General features: G+C 53.8%; 1 protein-coding gene across 4 annotated transcripts in view; it reads right to left on the reverse strand.

Annotated features, from left to right (window-relative positions):
* Nucleotides 1–14,676, reverse strand: part of SH2D3C (SH2 domain containing 3C) — a 48,098-nt gene that overhangs the window by 31,594 nt on the left and 1,828 nt on the right. For 2 of the 4 annotated variants that reach the window (XM_033191723.1, XM_033191720.1), the window contains exons 2-3: nucleotides 10,100–10,273; nucleotides 5,141–5,618 (exon numbers count right to left, since the gene is read on the reverse strand). Coding sequence is in view for 3 of the 4 variants with exons in the window: in XM_033191720.1 (XP_033047611.1) it covers nucleotides 5,141–5,487 (347 nt within the window). In the remaining variant the exon portion in view is untranslated. Of the gene's footprint in view, nucleotides 1–1,976; nucleotides 2,323–5,140; nucleotides 5,619–9,221; nucleotides 9,396–10,099; nucleotides 10,274–14,676 lie in introns of those variants that run through there. The other 2 variants (XM_033191719.1, XM_033191721.1) reach the window with 2 other exon arrangements.

The following is a 14,676-nucleotide window of genomic DNA, read 5'->3' on the forward strand; positions in this document are numbered from 1 at the left end:
ATATGAAAATGAGTATCATTCCAATTCAACTAACTGCATCACCTCAAGCAAGTTATTAGCCTCACAAAAATCTCAATGTCTTCATCTGCAAAATAGGTTCCTTTCCAGGGGGTCATGGAAAGTCATTTGAAATAATGGTAGAAAAAGCTGGCTGGGCACGGTGGCTCACGCCTGTAATCCTAACATTTTGGGAGGCCGAGGCGGGCGGATCACCTGAGGTCAGGAATTCGAGATCAGCCTGACCAACATGGAGAAACTCCGTCTCTACTAAAAATACAAAAAAAAAAAAAATTAGCCAGGCATGCTGGCACATGCCTGTAATCCCAGCTACTCGGGAGGCTGAGGCAGGAGAAATGCTTGAACCCAGGAGGTGGAGGTTGCAGAGAGCTGAGATCACGCCATTGCACTCCAGCCTGGACAACAAGAGTGAAACTCCATCTCAAAAAAAAATAATAATAAATAAATAAAGAAAAGAAAAGAAAAAGCTTTGAGATTTTTACTTGCAGGAGGGGAAATGTGACCTAGTGGTTAAGAGCTTGGGCTTAGGAGCCAGTCAGGCCTGGGATCAAACAGTCAGGCCTGACACCCAATTTCTCTGTGACCCCAGGAGAGTCCCTTCCCCTCTCTGAGCCTCAGTCTCCTCACTGGCAAAATGGAGCAAGTAGAGGGTCCCACCTCACAGGCCCCATGAGCTAGACAACACCTGTCAGGTGCTCGCTTGTTGTCAGCTGGTGATCACGCCTGGTAGGACCCTCGCCTGACAATTCCAGTGTGAGTGGGCATGGGGTAGGGAGTGCTGGGGCTTCTTGTCCCTCTCCAGGCTTCTGCTTCCTCCTCTGTAAGATGGATTGAGGAGCGAGGGTGCCTCTCTGGGACCTGCAGAAGACTGAGGGTCCTTGGGAGGTAGGAGGCAGGCTAGGCTGGTGCTTTCCTTTTTTTTGAGGGGGGAGCTAAAGGTCCCTCCTCCCTCCTTCCTCTTCATCCCCATGATCTCAGCAGGGAACAGGACACCAGGAAACCCCTGCAGCCTCACCTTTTCCCCTTCCTTCCTCCTGCTCCAGGTGCACCCTGCCTCCCCAGGGGTGGGGGAGGGACACTGTCTCCCCAGCTTAGGCCTGGGACGGCCTCCTCTAGACACTCAGGAACAGGGCCCCCGAACTTGCTCACTGGCAATTCCCTAATGTCCTCCTCCCCAAACTGGATGGATCCTCAAAGACCATCTCAGGCCCATCTGAACTGCTGGGGAGACTGAGGACCAGAGTGGGGCAGGGCTAGTCTGAGATCTCATGGACCAGGCTGCTCCCCCACCTCCAGGGCACAGGGCTGAGGTTCAGGGACTTCTGGAAGGAATGTTCAACCGTGAGCCACCAGTGCAGATGGAGCACTGGGTTCCGGGGCACCAGAAGGGGGCTCAATCTGGTCCGCTAACCCCATCCTCCTCGAGACACTCCAGATGCTGGAGGGGAAGGGTCTCTCCATTTCCTTGGTCAGCTCCTGGCTAAGCATGATGCCAGAAGCACTGCTAGGCCCACCAGAGCTCTGTCCACAGAGCAAGAAGGCTTGGGCTGGGTCCTGGACTTGCCATTCTCAAGGTTTCTCACGACCACCATTCTCAGCGGCCCTAGCCCTGCTGGAGAGGGATGTGTTGCCCAGGTGTTAAGCATGGGCCAGGAAGCTGGGATTAAACCCTGATTCTGACGCTCACCGGCTGTGTCAAACTCGGCAGGCAAGTCTGTCTTTCCTCATCTATAAAATGGGGGTGATAATAGTACTTCTCTCCTGGAGCTGTTGTGTAGAGTAGATAAGTAGATGCCTGACCTACGGTGATAAAATTACACCCAAAGAAAGCTGGCTTAGAAAAGTCCCTGATGCTAACCCCACCCCCAAATTTGTCAGTTGCCCCAGGGGTGCAGATTTCCTCCTTCGACCTCTCCTGCTCCCCGCTGGCCCTCCTCAGGCCCAGCTCGGTCACTCACCCTCGTGACCCCAGCGAGGGGCACCTTCGGCCCACAGCAGTCATGCTTCCCCCGCTGTCGCCGCCTGCAGCACGGGGACCTCCTAAGCCCAGCGGCTCCCGCCTTTCTCAGGCCAGGGGGCTGCGGAGTTCAGTGCCTGATTCCGGGGGCGGAGACTGACCTGTAGACCACGCCCCCAGACACGCCCTTGCTCTCCTTGCCTGGTCCCGCTCCACCGCCTACTTCACAGGCAGAGAAGGACGCTCCCCGCCTCGGACACCGCTCTCCGCCTCCGGTCTCGCTCCGCCTCCGGTCTCGCTCCGCCCCCTCCCCATCAGTCTGTGTTGGGAAGGCCGCGCCCCCTAGCACAACCCTCCGCCTCGCCCGCCAGGCTCGGAAGCTCGCTTCCCCAACAGCTCTCCGCGCAGCCTGGGTTAGGCCACGCCCCTATACACGCCCTCAACTCCGCCTCACCTCGCCCCACCCCGCCCCGCCCCGCTCCCGCGAAACTCGGCTTCCCTGAGTGGGAGGGGCCAGGCTCCTGGTGCAGTCTCACACCTTGGGGTGCCTTAGAACGCCCCAGGACCCGGCCGGGCGCGGTGGCTCAAGCCTGTAATCCCAGCACTTTGGGAGGCCGAGACGGGCGGATCACGAGGTCAGGAGATCGAGACCATCCTGGCTAATACGGTGAAACCCTGTCTCTACTTAAAAATACAAAAAACTAGCCGGCGACGAGGCGGGCGCCTGTAGTCCCAGCTACTCGGGAGGCTGAGGCAGGAGAATGGCGTAAACCGGGAGGCGGAGCTTGCAGTGAGCTGAGATCCGGCCACTGCACTCCAGCCTGGGTGGCAGAGCAAGACTCCGTCTCAAAAAAAAAAAAAAAAAAAAAAAAAAGAACGCCCCAGGACCCATCATCAAGCCCTCTCCCCTACATACAATCCTTGGTCTTCTACTCCCGAATGAGGGCAAATGTAGGAGGGGATGGCAGAAGGCAGCCAGGGATGGTGGAAAAACATGAGTTCTATTAATCGTAAATATAGCGTTCCCATTTACTGAGTGCAGCATGCCAGCCACTGTGTTGAAATTTTACAGGTATGTTATTCTTGAATCCTCACCACAACCCAACCAGGTAGGTGCTATTGTTATGTCCATTTATCAGATGAGAAACTGAGGCTCCAAGAGAAGAGCAGATTTGTCCACTCATGCAGCCAGTAAGAGGCAGAATCTGGACTGGATTCACTCTACCCCTTTACATGGTCCTCTTCGCTGATCAGGGGTCTAGGCAATTACAGCTCAGAGACAGAGGCTGTGCTTGGTGTCTCAGGAAAAAGCTGCTCAAGACAGTTACCAGAAAAAGAAAGAAAGAAAGGTCCCACAACTGGCCCTACAATTACTTTTGCTCAGCTGGCTTTTGATTTTTTCTTTTTTTGAGTTGGAGTCTCGCTCTATCACCCAGGCTGGAGTGCAATGGCGCGATCTTGGCTCACTGCAACCTCTGCCTCCCAGGTTCAAGCAATTATCCTGCCTCAGCTTCCCGAGTAGCTGGGATTACAGGTGCACACCACCACGCCTGGCTAATTTTTGTATTTTTAGTAGAGATAGGGTTACACCATGTTGGTTGGGCTGGTCTGTTTGGCCAGGCTGGTCTCAAACTCCTGACCTTGTGATCCGCCTACCTCGGCCACCCAAAGTGTTGGGATTACAGGCGTGAGCCACTGCGCCTGGCCAGCTGACTTTTTTCTTCATTTCGACAGGTACATGTGACTGTTATGGTTGATACAAAGGTTCTAAGGATTGAAAAGTTGGGGACGCCTTTGGCTGGGATTGAGGGGTCTCCCGGGATGTGAAAGACATGGCCCTAGGGTTGAGAAGGTGGTGAGTCCAATGTGGTACATAAGTGTGCAGCCTCTGGAGGCAAGCAGATTCTGTTCAAATCCCAGCTCTGTGTAACCTTGGTTGAGTCTCAGTTTCCCAATCTGTAAATGGGGCTAATAATTGAATCTTTTTTTTTTTTTTTTTTTCCGAGAGTGACTCTTGCTCTGTCACCCAGTCTGGAGCACAGCGGCATGATCTCAGCTCACTGCAACCTCCACCTCCCGAGTTCAATCAATTCTCATGCCTCCACCTCCCTAGTAACTGGGATTACAGGCACATGCCACCACGCCCTGCTAGTTTTTGTATTTTTAGTAGAGATGGGGTTTCACCATGTTGGCCAGGCTGGTCTCAAACTCCTAGCCTCTCAAAAGACTGGGATTACAGGCATGAGCCACCGCACCCAGACTTAATGACTGAATCTTCTACTGAGTTTTCAGGGAGATATTTGTTCTGATACCCAATAAAAATGCTTACTAAATGGGAGCTATTGTCCTATTACCACAATTTGTATTTTTGCATGAACTCAACTCACCCTATAACCAAACTAACAAATGGTTTTCTAGACTAGGTGGAGGTATTGTCCAGCGGAACTAATGACGATGATTTGGGTGAGGGGGTTCAGGGCAGGGGTCTAGTGACTGGGTTTAGGATCCATCCAGCAGCTGAGGGCCCATGCTAGAGGCTGACTGGGGCTTTGGAGGCAGGGGAGTCTCGGTTCACATGCTGGCTTTGTCATTAGCAAATGTGCACCCTGACTGAGGCAGATGACATCACTATGTGAATCTCAGCTTCCTCATCTGTCCTATGGAAACAGTAACAGTCTCACCTTGCCAGTTTTATTTTGCTAATTACTAGTAAAGGGTTTATCACAGTGCCTGGTCTACAGTAAGCACCTGGTCAATGTGTAGGTTTTTTTCTTTTTAACCCAGATGTGTACTGGGTTTAAAAGAAGCCCAGGCGTGGTGGCTTATGCCTGTAATCCCAGCACGTTGGGAGGCCAAGACAGGCAGATCACCTGAGGTCAGGAGTTCGAGGCCAGCCTGGCCAACATGGTGAAACCTTGTCTCTACTAAAAATACAAAAATTAGCCAGGCGTGGTGGCAGGCGCCTGTAGTCCCAGCTACTCAGGGGGCTGAGGCTGGAGAATCGTTTGAACCCGGGAGGCAGAGGTTGCAGTGAGCCAAGATCATACCACTGCACTCCAGCCGGAGAGACAGAGCAACACTCTGTGTCAAACAAAAGAAAAGAAAAGAAAAGAAAAAAAAACAGAAGCCATCCCTGTAGGTCCCAACAAGTCCCTGGGCACCTACCTTTCTGAGTGCACGTCCCTGGGAGGTCTCTCCTCTTCTGTGTCTCCTGTGGGGACCTCAGGCTTTCTGATGGGATCTACCTCCACTGCTGAACGGTTGGGTTCCATTGCTGGGATGTCCTCTAGAGGGCCATTGGCCTTCACCATCACCTCCTTGGCTGCCTCCAAGCTTGGGGGATCGGGTACACCTCGGGGTACGACGTTGGGCTTGGGACCCACTTCCTGGGCCTGCTGGACAGCCTGTGAGTTCTGTGCTTTCTTGATGCTGGGGCGAGGCATGGTGCCCATGTGGCTGTACATGTCACTGGAGCGGGCATAGGCTGGAGGACTCTTGGGCACTGTCACCATGTCATCCTGCGTGGCTTCAAAGGTGTCAGGCTCCAAATGGGACTGCCTACTGATGGGAGCTAAGGATCGTCTCAGAGTGAAGGACCGAGGGAGGTTGGAGAGACTCCCAAAACCCTTGAACTTGAAGAACTCTAGCAGAGGGGAAGGGAAGGAAAAGAAGGTAATGACAATGTCAACATCAGTAATAATAATGAACAATTCCTACAGTTTCACTTGGTGAGGGGCTAAAGAGGGCTGGGGGCTTCCTGGACACCCCTTCTAATTGTTAACACACCCCTGGAAGTGGTATAAGACGGGAGCTTTGGGATCACATAGTCCTGGACTTGAATTCCTGCTCTTTCACATCCTAGCTGTGTGACCTTAGGCAAGTTACTTAACCTCTCTAAGCTGAGCCTCATTCTCCACATCAGTAAAATAGAGATTCCAACACCTACCTCCTAGGGCAATGTGAGAATTAAAGAAAAGCTTAGGCCAGGCATGGTGGCTCACGCCTGTAATCCCAGCACTTTGGGAGGCTGATGCGGGTGGATCACCTGAGGTCAGGAGTTCGAGACTAGCCTGGACAACATAGCAAGACCCTGTCTCTACAAAAAATAAAAAAGGCTGGGTGCCGTGGTTCACACCTGTGATCTCAGCACTTTGGGAGGCTGAGGCGGGTGGATCACCTGAGGTCAGGAGTTTGAGACCAGCCCAGTCAGCATGGTAAAAACCTGTCTGTACTAAAAATACAAAAGTTAGCCAGGCATGGTGGTACATGTCTGTAATCCCAGCTACCTGGGAGGCTGAGGCAGGATAATTGCCTGAACCCTGGAGGTGGAGGTTGCAGTGAGCCGAGATTGCACCATTGCACTCCAGCCTGGGCGACAAGAGTGAGACTCCATCTCTAAATAAATAAATAAACAAATAAATAAAGTTAGCTGGATGTGCTGATGTGTGTCTGTAATCCCAGCTAGTTGGGAGGCTGAGGCAGGAGGATGGCTTGAGCCCAGGAGTTCAAGGTTGCCTTGCACTATAATGGCACCACTGCACTCCAGTCTGGGCAACAGAGCAAGAACCTGTCTCTAATAGTAATAATTATTTATTTATTTATTATTTTTTCTTTTGAGACAGGGTCTCGCTCTGTCAGCCAGGCTGGAGTGCAGTGGTGCGATCTTGGCTCACTGCAACCTCCGCTTCCTGGGTTAAAGCGATTCTCCTGCCTCAGCCTCCCGAGTAGCTGGGATTACAGGCACATGCCACCACGCCTGGCTGACTTTTGTACTTTTAGTAGAGACAGGGTTTCACCATGTTGGCCAGGCTGGTCTCAAACTCCTGACCTCAAGGGATCCACCCACCTCAGCCTCCCAAAGTGTTGGGATTACAGGGGTGAGCCACCACGCCCAGCCACTGATAATAATAATTTTAAAATTTCTGAAAATGATTCTGCATCTTCCAAACATGTGCTGCATGAATTCTCAGCATAACTCGGTGACACAGTTTAATTCCCATTTTCCAGATGTGAAAATTGAGATTCAGAGCAGTGTAATGAACTAAGGTCATGCTGCTGGTAGGTGGAGCAGGTATGCGTGTTTTGTGTTCATGTAGGGGGTCAGGGGGTGTTCCAGCCAGCCTCTGTGCACCTGGGGTGGGGGTGGAATGAGGAGGGGGTTGTTGTGAGCCTGAAGGTCGCACTGTCTGTGGTTCTCACCTTCCTGTCAGCTGAGCCCAACTCCAGACTCAAGAGGAACAGCTGGGGTGATACCATCTCCTGGTTTCCACAGGGGTACATGTGAGTTCCCTACCCCTGCCCTCAGCTGTGGGACTGTCGCTTCTCACAGCCACCACCAACTGACTTCCCCCATAGCCCCCAGATGAGCAAAAAGGAAAAACTCTGGCATTTTCCACGTCCTCAGCATCCTCCACCTCCTCAGCTGCTCGCACCCGCGCTGGGATGCAGGTAGGATGCCCCCAGTTGACAAAAGAGGAAACTGAGGTCCAGGGATGGGGAGGGACTCCCCCAGGGTCACACAGCAAGGCCACGGCTGAGCCTGGACACAGGCCAAGGGCTCGGCACAGCTGGGTCAGTGTTCAGGGGTTTGCTTCCCAGCCCTGCTGGCCCCATTTGGTTATTGCCTTGGTCTCCTGAGAAACGTGGTCGCAAATGTGGCCGCTCTGCCCTTCCGCTGCATGCAGTGGGGGTGGAAATTGCATCAGTGGCCAGAGGGAGGACCCCCAACCACCTTCTTTCTCAGCATCACTGGTTTTGCCTCCTGGGCACCAGGTGTTTGGAGGAGATAGTGGGGGCCAGGAGGGAAACTGAGGCCAGAGTCCAGGGTCTGGGATTGGGCCCTGCTCAATAGCCAGTGTGACCTCAGGCAAGTCTCCGGGCCTCAGCATTGCCATCTGGGAAATGCAGTCATAATCGCTGCCCTTTACACCACCTGTCCCCCACCGTGGTGGGGTCAGATCAAAGGAATCAGGAGACAGAAAAAGTTTGCTGGGACTGGGAAGGACAGACACAGGAAAACAGAGCAGTGGGCCAGTGTGGCCCCTCACCCTGGAGCCTGGTTCTAGTAGCTCTGGGCTCTTTCCCTACCCAAATGTCAGCTCCCAGCCTCACTGCTGTTGGGAATGTGGGACAGCGTCCCAGGACACCCCCATCCCCCTGCCACCCCAGTAACTCCCCACCTCGGATTCCATGACACCCCCATCCCCCTGTGCCCCAATAACTCCCCACCTGGGATCCCATGTGAGCCCAGGCCTGTGGGTGGGGGATGGAGTGTGCGAAGGCCTCCCCTGCCCAGCTGCGAGGTCAGAGACAGCCAGAGACACAGTGGACTGCAGAGATCAAGAGACACGGTGGGGAGACAAAGAGACAGAGACAAGAGAAGCACAGAGATGGAGAACGAAGTCAATGAGTCAGAGAGAGAGAGAGAGAGAGATGCGGGGCCAGAATGACAGCCAGAAAGCCACAGGGATGCCCAGAAGCAGAGACGTCTGCAGAGAGACAGTGATGGACAAAGAGAAAGAGAAACAAGGCTGGAAACAGGAGGATGGCTTGAGCCCAGGAGCTCGAGACCAGCCTGGGCAACAAAGTGAGACCCCACCCCGGACTCTACAAAGAAAACAAAAAAATCAATTTTATTGCTTACTTATTTTTTTATATTTACTTATTTTTTGAGATGCAGTCTTGCTGTGTTGTCCAGGTTGGAGTGCAGTGGTGCAATCTCACTGCAATCTCCACCTCCCGGGTTCAAGCGTTTCTTCTGCCTCAACCTCTTGAGTAGCTGGGATTACAGGTGCTTGCCACCACACCTGGCTAATTTTTTGTATTTTTAGTAGAGATGGGTTTCACCACATTGGCCAGGCCGGTGTCGAACTCCTGACCTCAGGTGATCCCCCGGCCTCGGCCTCCCAAAGTGCTGGGATTACAGGCGTGAGCCACCACCGCACCCAGTCAAAAAAAAAAAGTTAAATTGTGCCTGGAGTCCTAACTACTTGCCAGCTACTTAAGAGGCTGAGGTGGGAGGATCACTTGAGCCTGGGAGGTCAATACTGCAGTGAGCCGAGATTTGTGCCACTGCACCCCAGCCTGGGTGACAGAGACACTGGCGTCCAAAGGTAAAAAACAAAAAAAGAAAAACAGTGAGAGAGAGAGAAACGGAAATGAAGACAGTGATGAAGAAACAGATACAGAGAGAGGCCCAGAGGACAGCCAGGGATGGAGGACAGTAAAGACAGCACCCCGCACTCACTGAACTTTTTGCTGGTCTTCTTGGTCCCCTCTGTCATCTTGGCAAGTTGTGTGAAGCCCTTGGCCAGCTTGCGAGTGGCCGCTCAAGGCTCTGGACATCAAAGTTGAGGTGCCTCTCCCACCTCCCCTTCCCCTTTCTCTCACTCGCTTCCTCTGTGTATTTTTAAACCAGTGAAACTCCCACAGCTCCACCCTCCCCACCCTCTCCGCAGGGGGCGGGGGCTGGGGCCTCTCCTAGCCCCAGCCCCTGTGGGCCGCCTCCTTGGCCTCAGCAGCAGGGGCAGGGGGCAGACCGCAAGCCCATGGGACCTGGAAGGTCTAAGGAACAGGCCGCAGGCTCTGGGAACAGAGCCCAGTGGGCTGGGGGCCGCTGGGGACCTGCCAACAGCTGTCAGGGGGCCTGGCCGTTGGGCTGGGAAGGTGAGGGGAGTCAGGCCTGTGTGAAGGGCAGTTGCTTCTCAGCCTCTGTACCCAGGAGAGGGAGTGGCAGCCGCAGATTGGAGAGAGCTGTGATCAGGCCTGTGGACTCTGGGCCACCCAGACCCAAGTTCCACTCTTGGCTGGCCATTTTGCCATGGTGTGATGTCCTCCCTGTGAACCGGGGGTACTTGCAGTACTCACTTCACCAGCTTCAGCCGTTGGTGTAGGGCCTGGCACAGAATCGGTGCCTACCAAAGCAGTCACCGCTTTCCAAGCTATCAGGGAGATGTCATCATGTGTCCACTGTACCCACTGGACAGAGATGGTGAAACCGAGGCACAGAGAGGCAGAGGGATTCCCCCAGGTAACACAGCTGGTTGCTGGCCCAGACTGGGTCACAACTCTCCCTTCTAGGCCCCTTAACCCATGGGCTGGTGCCTTTCCACATTACAAACTTACCGTGTGTGCAGGTTCAGGTGGGCAGACCAAGATGAGGAAATGCAACCTCCCCTCCACAGTCATCCTGAACATCTGCAAAGGGTGTCAGCAGCTGCTGGGGCTTGGGGCGGGGCCCAAGACCCAGGACTTCCAATCCCAACTACTTCCACCTCCGAAGCTTCAGTCACCTGATTTCTAGAATGGGGAGAAGTGGGAGGTATGCAGCCAACCTGCAGGGGTTCGGCATTTTATCTTGGACCCCAGGATGGCAACCTGGGCTGTGAGAGGAGTCCACTGCCATCTGATAGGGCACTTCCTGCATCCTCCATTAACAGTAACAGCCCCAGGGTGGGCATGGTGGCTCACACCTGCAATCCCAGCATCTTGGGAGGCCGAGGCAGGTGGATCACCTGAGGTCAGGGGTTTGAGCACAGCCTGGCCAACATAGTGAAACCTCGTCTCTACTAAAAATACATTTTAAAAAATTAGCCGGCCGGGCGCGGTGGCTCAAGCCTGTAATCCCAGCACTTTGGGAGGCCGAGATGGGCGGATCACGAGGTCAGGAGATCAAGACCATCCTGGCTAACACAGGGAAACCCCGTCTCTACTAAAAATACAAAAAATTAGCCGGGCGAGGTGGCAGGCGCCTGTAGTCCCAGCTACTCTGGAGGCTGAGGCAGGAGAACGGCGCGAACCTGGGAGGCGGAGCTTGCAGTGAGCTGAGATCCGGCCACTGCACTCCAGCCTGGGTGACAGAGCAAGACTCCGTCTCAGAAAAAAAAAAAAAAAAAATTAGCCAGGTGTGGTGGTGTGCACCTGTATTCCCAGCTACTCGGGAGGCTGAGGCAGGAGAATTGCTTGAACCAGGGAGGCAAAAGTTGCAGTGAGCCAAGATCACACCACTGCACTCCAGCCTGGCGACAGAGGGAGACCCTATCTCAAAAAAAAAAAAAAAAAAGGCTGGGCACAGTGGCTCACGCCTGTAATCCCAGCACTTTGGGAGGCCGAGGTGGGTGGATCACGAGGTCAGGAGTTCGAGACCAGCCTGACCAACATGGTGAAACCCTGTCTCTCCTAAAAATACAAAAATTAGCTGGGCGTGGTGGCGGGCGCCTGTAATCCCAGCTACTCGGGAGGCTGAGGCGGGAGAACTGCTTGAACCAGGGAGGTGAAGGTTGCAGTGAGCCGAGATTGTGCCACTGCACTCCAGCCTGGGCGACAGAGCAAGACTCCATCCCAAAACAAAAAAAAAAGCAGAGGCAGACAATGGACAGACCGACAACCAAGTGTCCTAACTCCCCGGCTGGTATCCCCTAGGAGAAGATAGAAGGTAAGTCCCCGGCTTCTCTCCTGGGAGGGGGTTGCAGTGTGACTTGGGTTAGCTGCCAAGGCTATGCTGCTTCCTGGCCAGGCCTGCTCCCGACTTGCTATGTGATCCCACACACGACACTTTGCCTCTCTGGGCCACCGTTTCCTCATCTGTGAAATGTACCCACCGCAGCCCCCACTTCCTTGGGTTGTTGGGAGGGCAAGAGAGGCAAACGCAGGTCCAGCCTCCGCGAGCCCTGGCTGTGGCTGCTGAGAGATAGGCACAGAAAAGGGGCAGATTGGTACAGGACAGGGAATCCTGACAGGCACGCACAAGGCATAAGACCTGGGAATCCCAACCACAGAGATGCTGTGTTGCTGCGGCAGAGGCACCTCGTCAGTGCTGGGGCCCGTCTGCTCTTGGCCCGGGCGCCAGGGCAGTTTCTGGCACCCCTAGGAGAATGAATAGGGCTCAGTGTGGTGGCTCCGCTGAGCTCAGAGCCCCCTTTGTGCTGCCTGGAGTGGCCGTTAGGAGTGCAGCCGAGGACCTGCCGGCGGGTGGCTGTCCTGAGTGAGCTCTTCAGCTTGCACTGGAGGGCAGGCCAGTCGGCCCAAGTTCCCCTGCCCTGAACATCCCTGAGTGCTTTCCGACCTCCAGGCCTTTTGCTCAGGCTGGCCCCACCCGCCTCAGGCTTTTACCTCCTTGGGATCCCTCCAGGTTGGCTTGAGGCTATAGGGCCCTAGGATCCCTGAATTCATTTTTTTCTTTTTTTTTTTTGACAGAGTCTTAAAAAAACTGCAGACAGAAACTTAAAAAAACACAAGCTCTGGCCGGGCATGGTGGCTCACGCCTGTAATCCCAGCACTTTGGGAGGCCGAGGCAGGCGGATCACGAGGTCAGGAGATTGAGATCATCCTGGCTAACACAGTGAAACCCCATCTCTACTAAAAATACAAAAAAATTAGGGGGACGTGGTGGCGGGCACCTGTAGTCCCAGCTATTGGGAAGGCTGAGGCAGGAGAATGGCGTGAACCTGGGAGGCGGAGCTGGCCGTGAACCGAGATCGCGCCACTGCATTCCAGCCTAAGGAACAGAGCGACACTCCCTCTCAGTTAAAAAAAAAAGAAGCTCCAGGCTAGAGTTCAGTGGCGCCATCTTAGCACGGCAACCTCTGCCTTCTGGGTTTAAGGAATTCTCCTGCCTCAACCTCTCTAGTAGCTGAGATTACAGGTGCGCCCCACCACGCCCAGCTATTTATTTATTATTTATTTATTTATTTATTTATTTTTTAGTAGAGGCGAGGTTTCACTATGTTGGTCAGGCTGGTCTCGAACTCCTGACCTCAGGTGATCCTCCAGCCTCGGCCTCCCAAAGTGTTGGGATTACAGGCGTGAGCTGCGGCACCCAGCCCCCTGCTCTCACTTCTGTCCCCTATCCTTGCCCCTCTTCCTCAGTCTGTGACTCAAGCAGGGACAGTGTGGTGGGGGCCTATGGAGAGGACGGAGAAGACAGGCTCACGGACAGGGCAGGTACCATGAAGAGATGGAGACCTTAAACTTCATCATCAAAGGCATCAGACCCATGCAATTCTGGGTTCAATCCCCACCTCCATGACCTTGGACAAGTCATGTCACCTCTCTGAGCCTCTCTTTTTTTCCCCATCAGTAAAACAGAATATAACATCCCTTACATGATCTCATGGCAGTGAAATAAAATATTTATACCAAGGGTATACTTTTGATTTAATTTCCTTGTATCCTTATTTGCATATTCCAAACAGACCTCAAGCCTTCTGAGAGAGGCCAGGGCCCCTTCCATATGAGGACTGGATCACGCTTCCCCCTCAGCTGATCTGACACTGGGGACAGTGTGGGCTGATGGCAAATGACCCTGGGCTTTAACAGTAAAGAGACCTGGCTTTGAATCCCAGCTTCATAGCTTCCTGGCTGTGGAGCCTGGGGCAGGCCACACTAATCTGGGCCTCAATTTCCCCTTTTGTAACTTGGGTCTAGTAATAGCAACCTCCTAATAGGGGTGCTGGAGAGTTTCAGGGAGACAACGCAAGTCAGCCCCAGGCCAGGCACTGAGTCAGTTCCTGGCTAGTGTAGGCAGAACTTCTGTGATTGACTGATTGATTGGAAACGGAGTTTCGCTCTTGTTGCCCTGGCTGGAGTGCAGTTGCCCAATCTCAGCTCACTGCAACTTCCCTGTCCTGGGCTCGAGTGATTCTCTTGCCTCTGGCCTCCTGGGTACCTGGGATCACAGACGCCACCATGCCCGGTTAATTTTCTGTATTTTTATTAGAGACAGGGTTTCATCATGTTGGCCAGGATGGTCTTGAACTCCTAACCTCAGGTGATCCACCTGCCTCGGCCTCCCAAAGTGTAGGGATTACAGGCGTGAGCTACCACCTATCGCCTAGCCGATTTTTTTTTTTTTTAATTTTTTTGAGATGGAGTCTCATTCTGATGCCCAGACTGGAGTGCAGTGGTACAATCCTGGCTCACTGCAACCCCCACATCCCAGGTTCGAGTGATTCTCCTGCCTCAGCCTCCTGACTAGCTGGGATTACAGGCATGCACCACCACGCCCAGCTAATTTTCCTATTTTTAGTGGAGACAAGGTTTTACCATGTTGGCCAGGCTGGTCTCAAACTCCTGACCGCAGGTGATTCACCTGCCTCCTCCTCCAAAAGTGGTGGGATTACAGGTGTGAGCCTTTTGGAGGAAGAGGCAACTTCTGTGATTTTAGAGGGCTGTGGGTATCACATGGCTGTTCTCTGTCCTGTACCCCTGCTATGCAGTTGACCCACTGTCTCTTCAGATGCACCAGCAGCCAAGAGCAGCCCATTCCATGACTCCATCTTCTCCTTCCCTCCCATGCTTCCCGTCTGTCTCTGCTCAGAGGAAAACGGGGGTTCAGGCTGGGGGCAGACAGCTGTTCAGCGCCTCCCTTTACTGCGCTGCCCTCACCTTCTCTGTTAAATGGCAGCAGGACCAGCAGCTCTCTTGGGGCAGACATCTACCAAGGACTGGCCACATGCCCAGCCCAGCCTTGCCAGTTTAGCCGATCCCTGGGAAGCAGGAAAAGTTTCCAGTGAGAAATCACTCGTTTCTTCTTACTTGTACCTGGGTTTTGCCAGCTTGGTGATCTGGGGCCCCGGACCTGGGCAACCTGGGTAGCCTTGTGACAGGCTTCTGGTCTTTCCTGCCTCTCTTGCCTGCCTGCATCCTACAGTGGGGACTGAGGCCCTGAGGCCCCAAGGGGAAGTGACGGGCGGATGTTGGGG

The sequence above is a fragment of the Trachypithecus francoisi genome, unplaced genomic scaffold (assembly GCF_009764315.1).
Source record: "Trachypithecus francoisi isolate TF-2019V2 unplaced genomic scaffold, Tfra_2.0 Contig01585, whole genome shotgun sequence".
Taxonomy (NCBI): Eukaryota; Metazoa; Chordata; class Mammalia; order Primates; family Cercopithecidae; genus Trachypithecus; species Trachypithecus francoisi.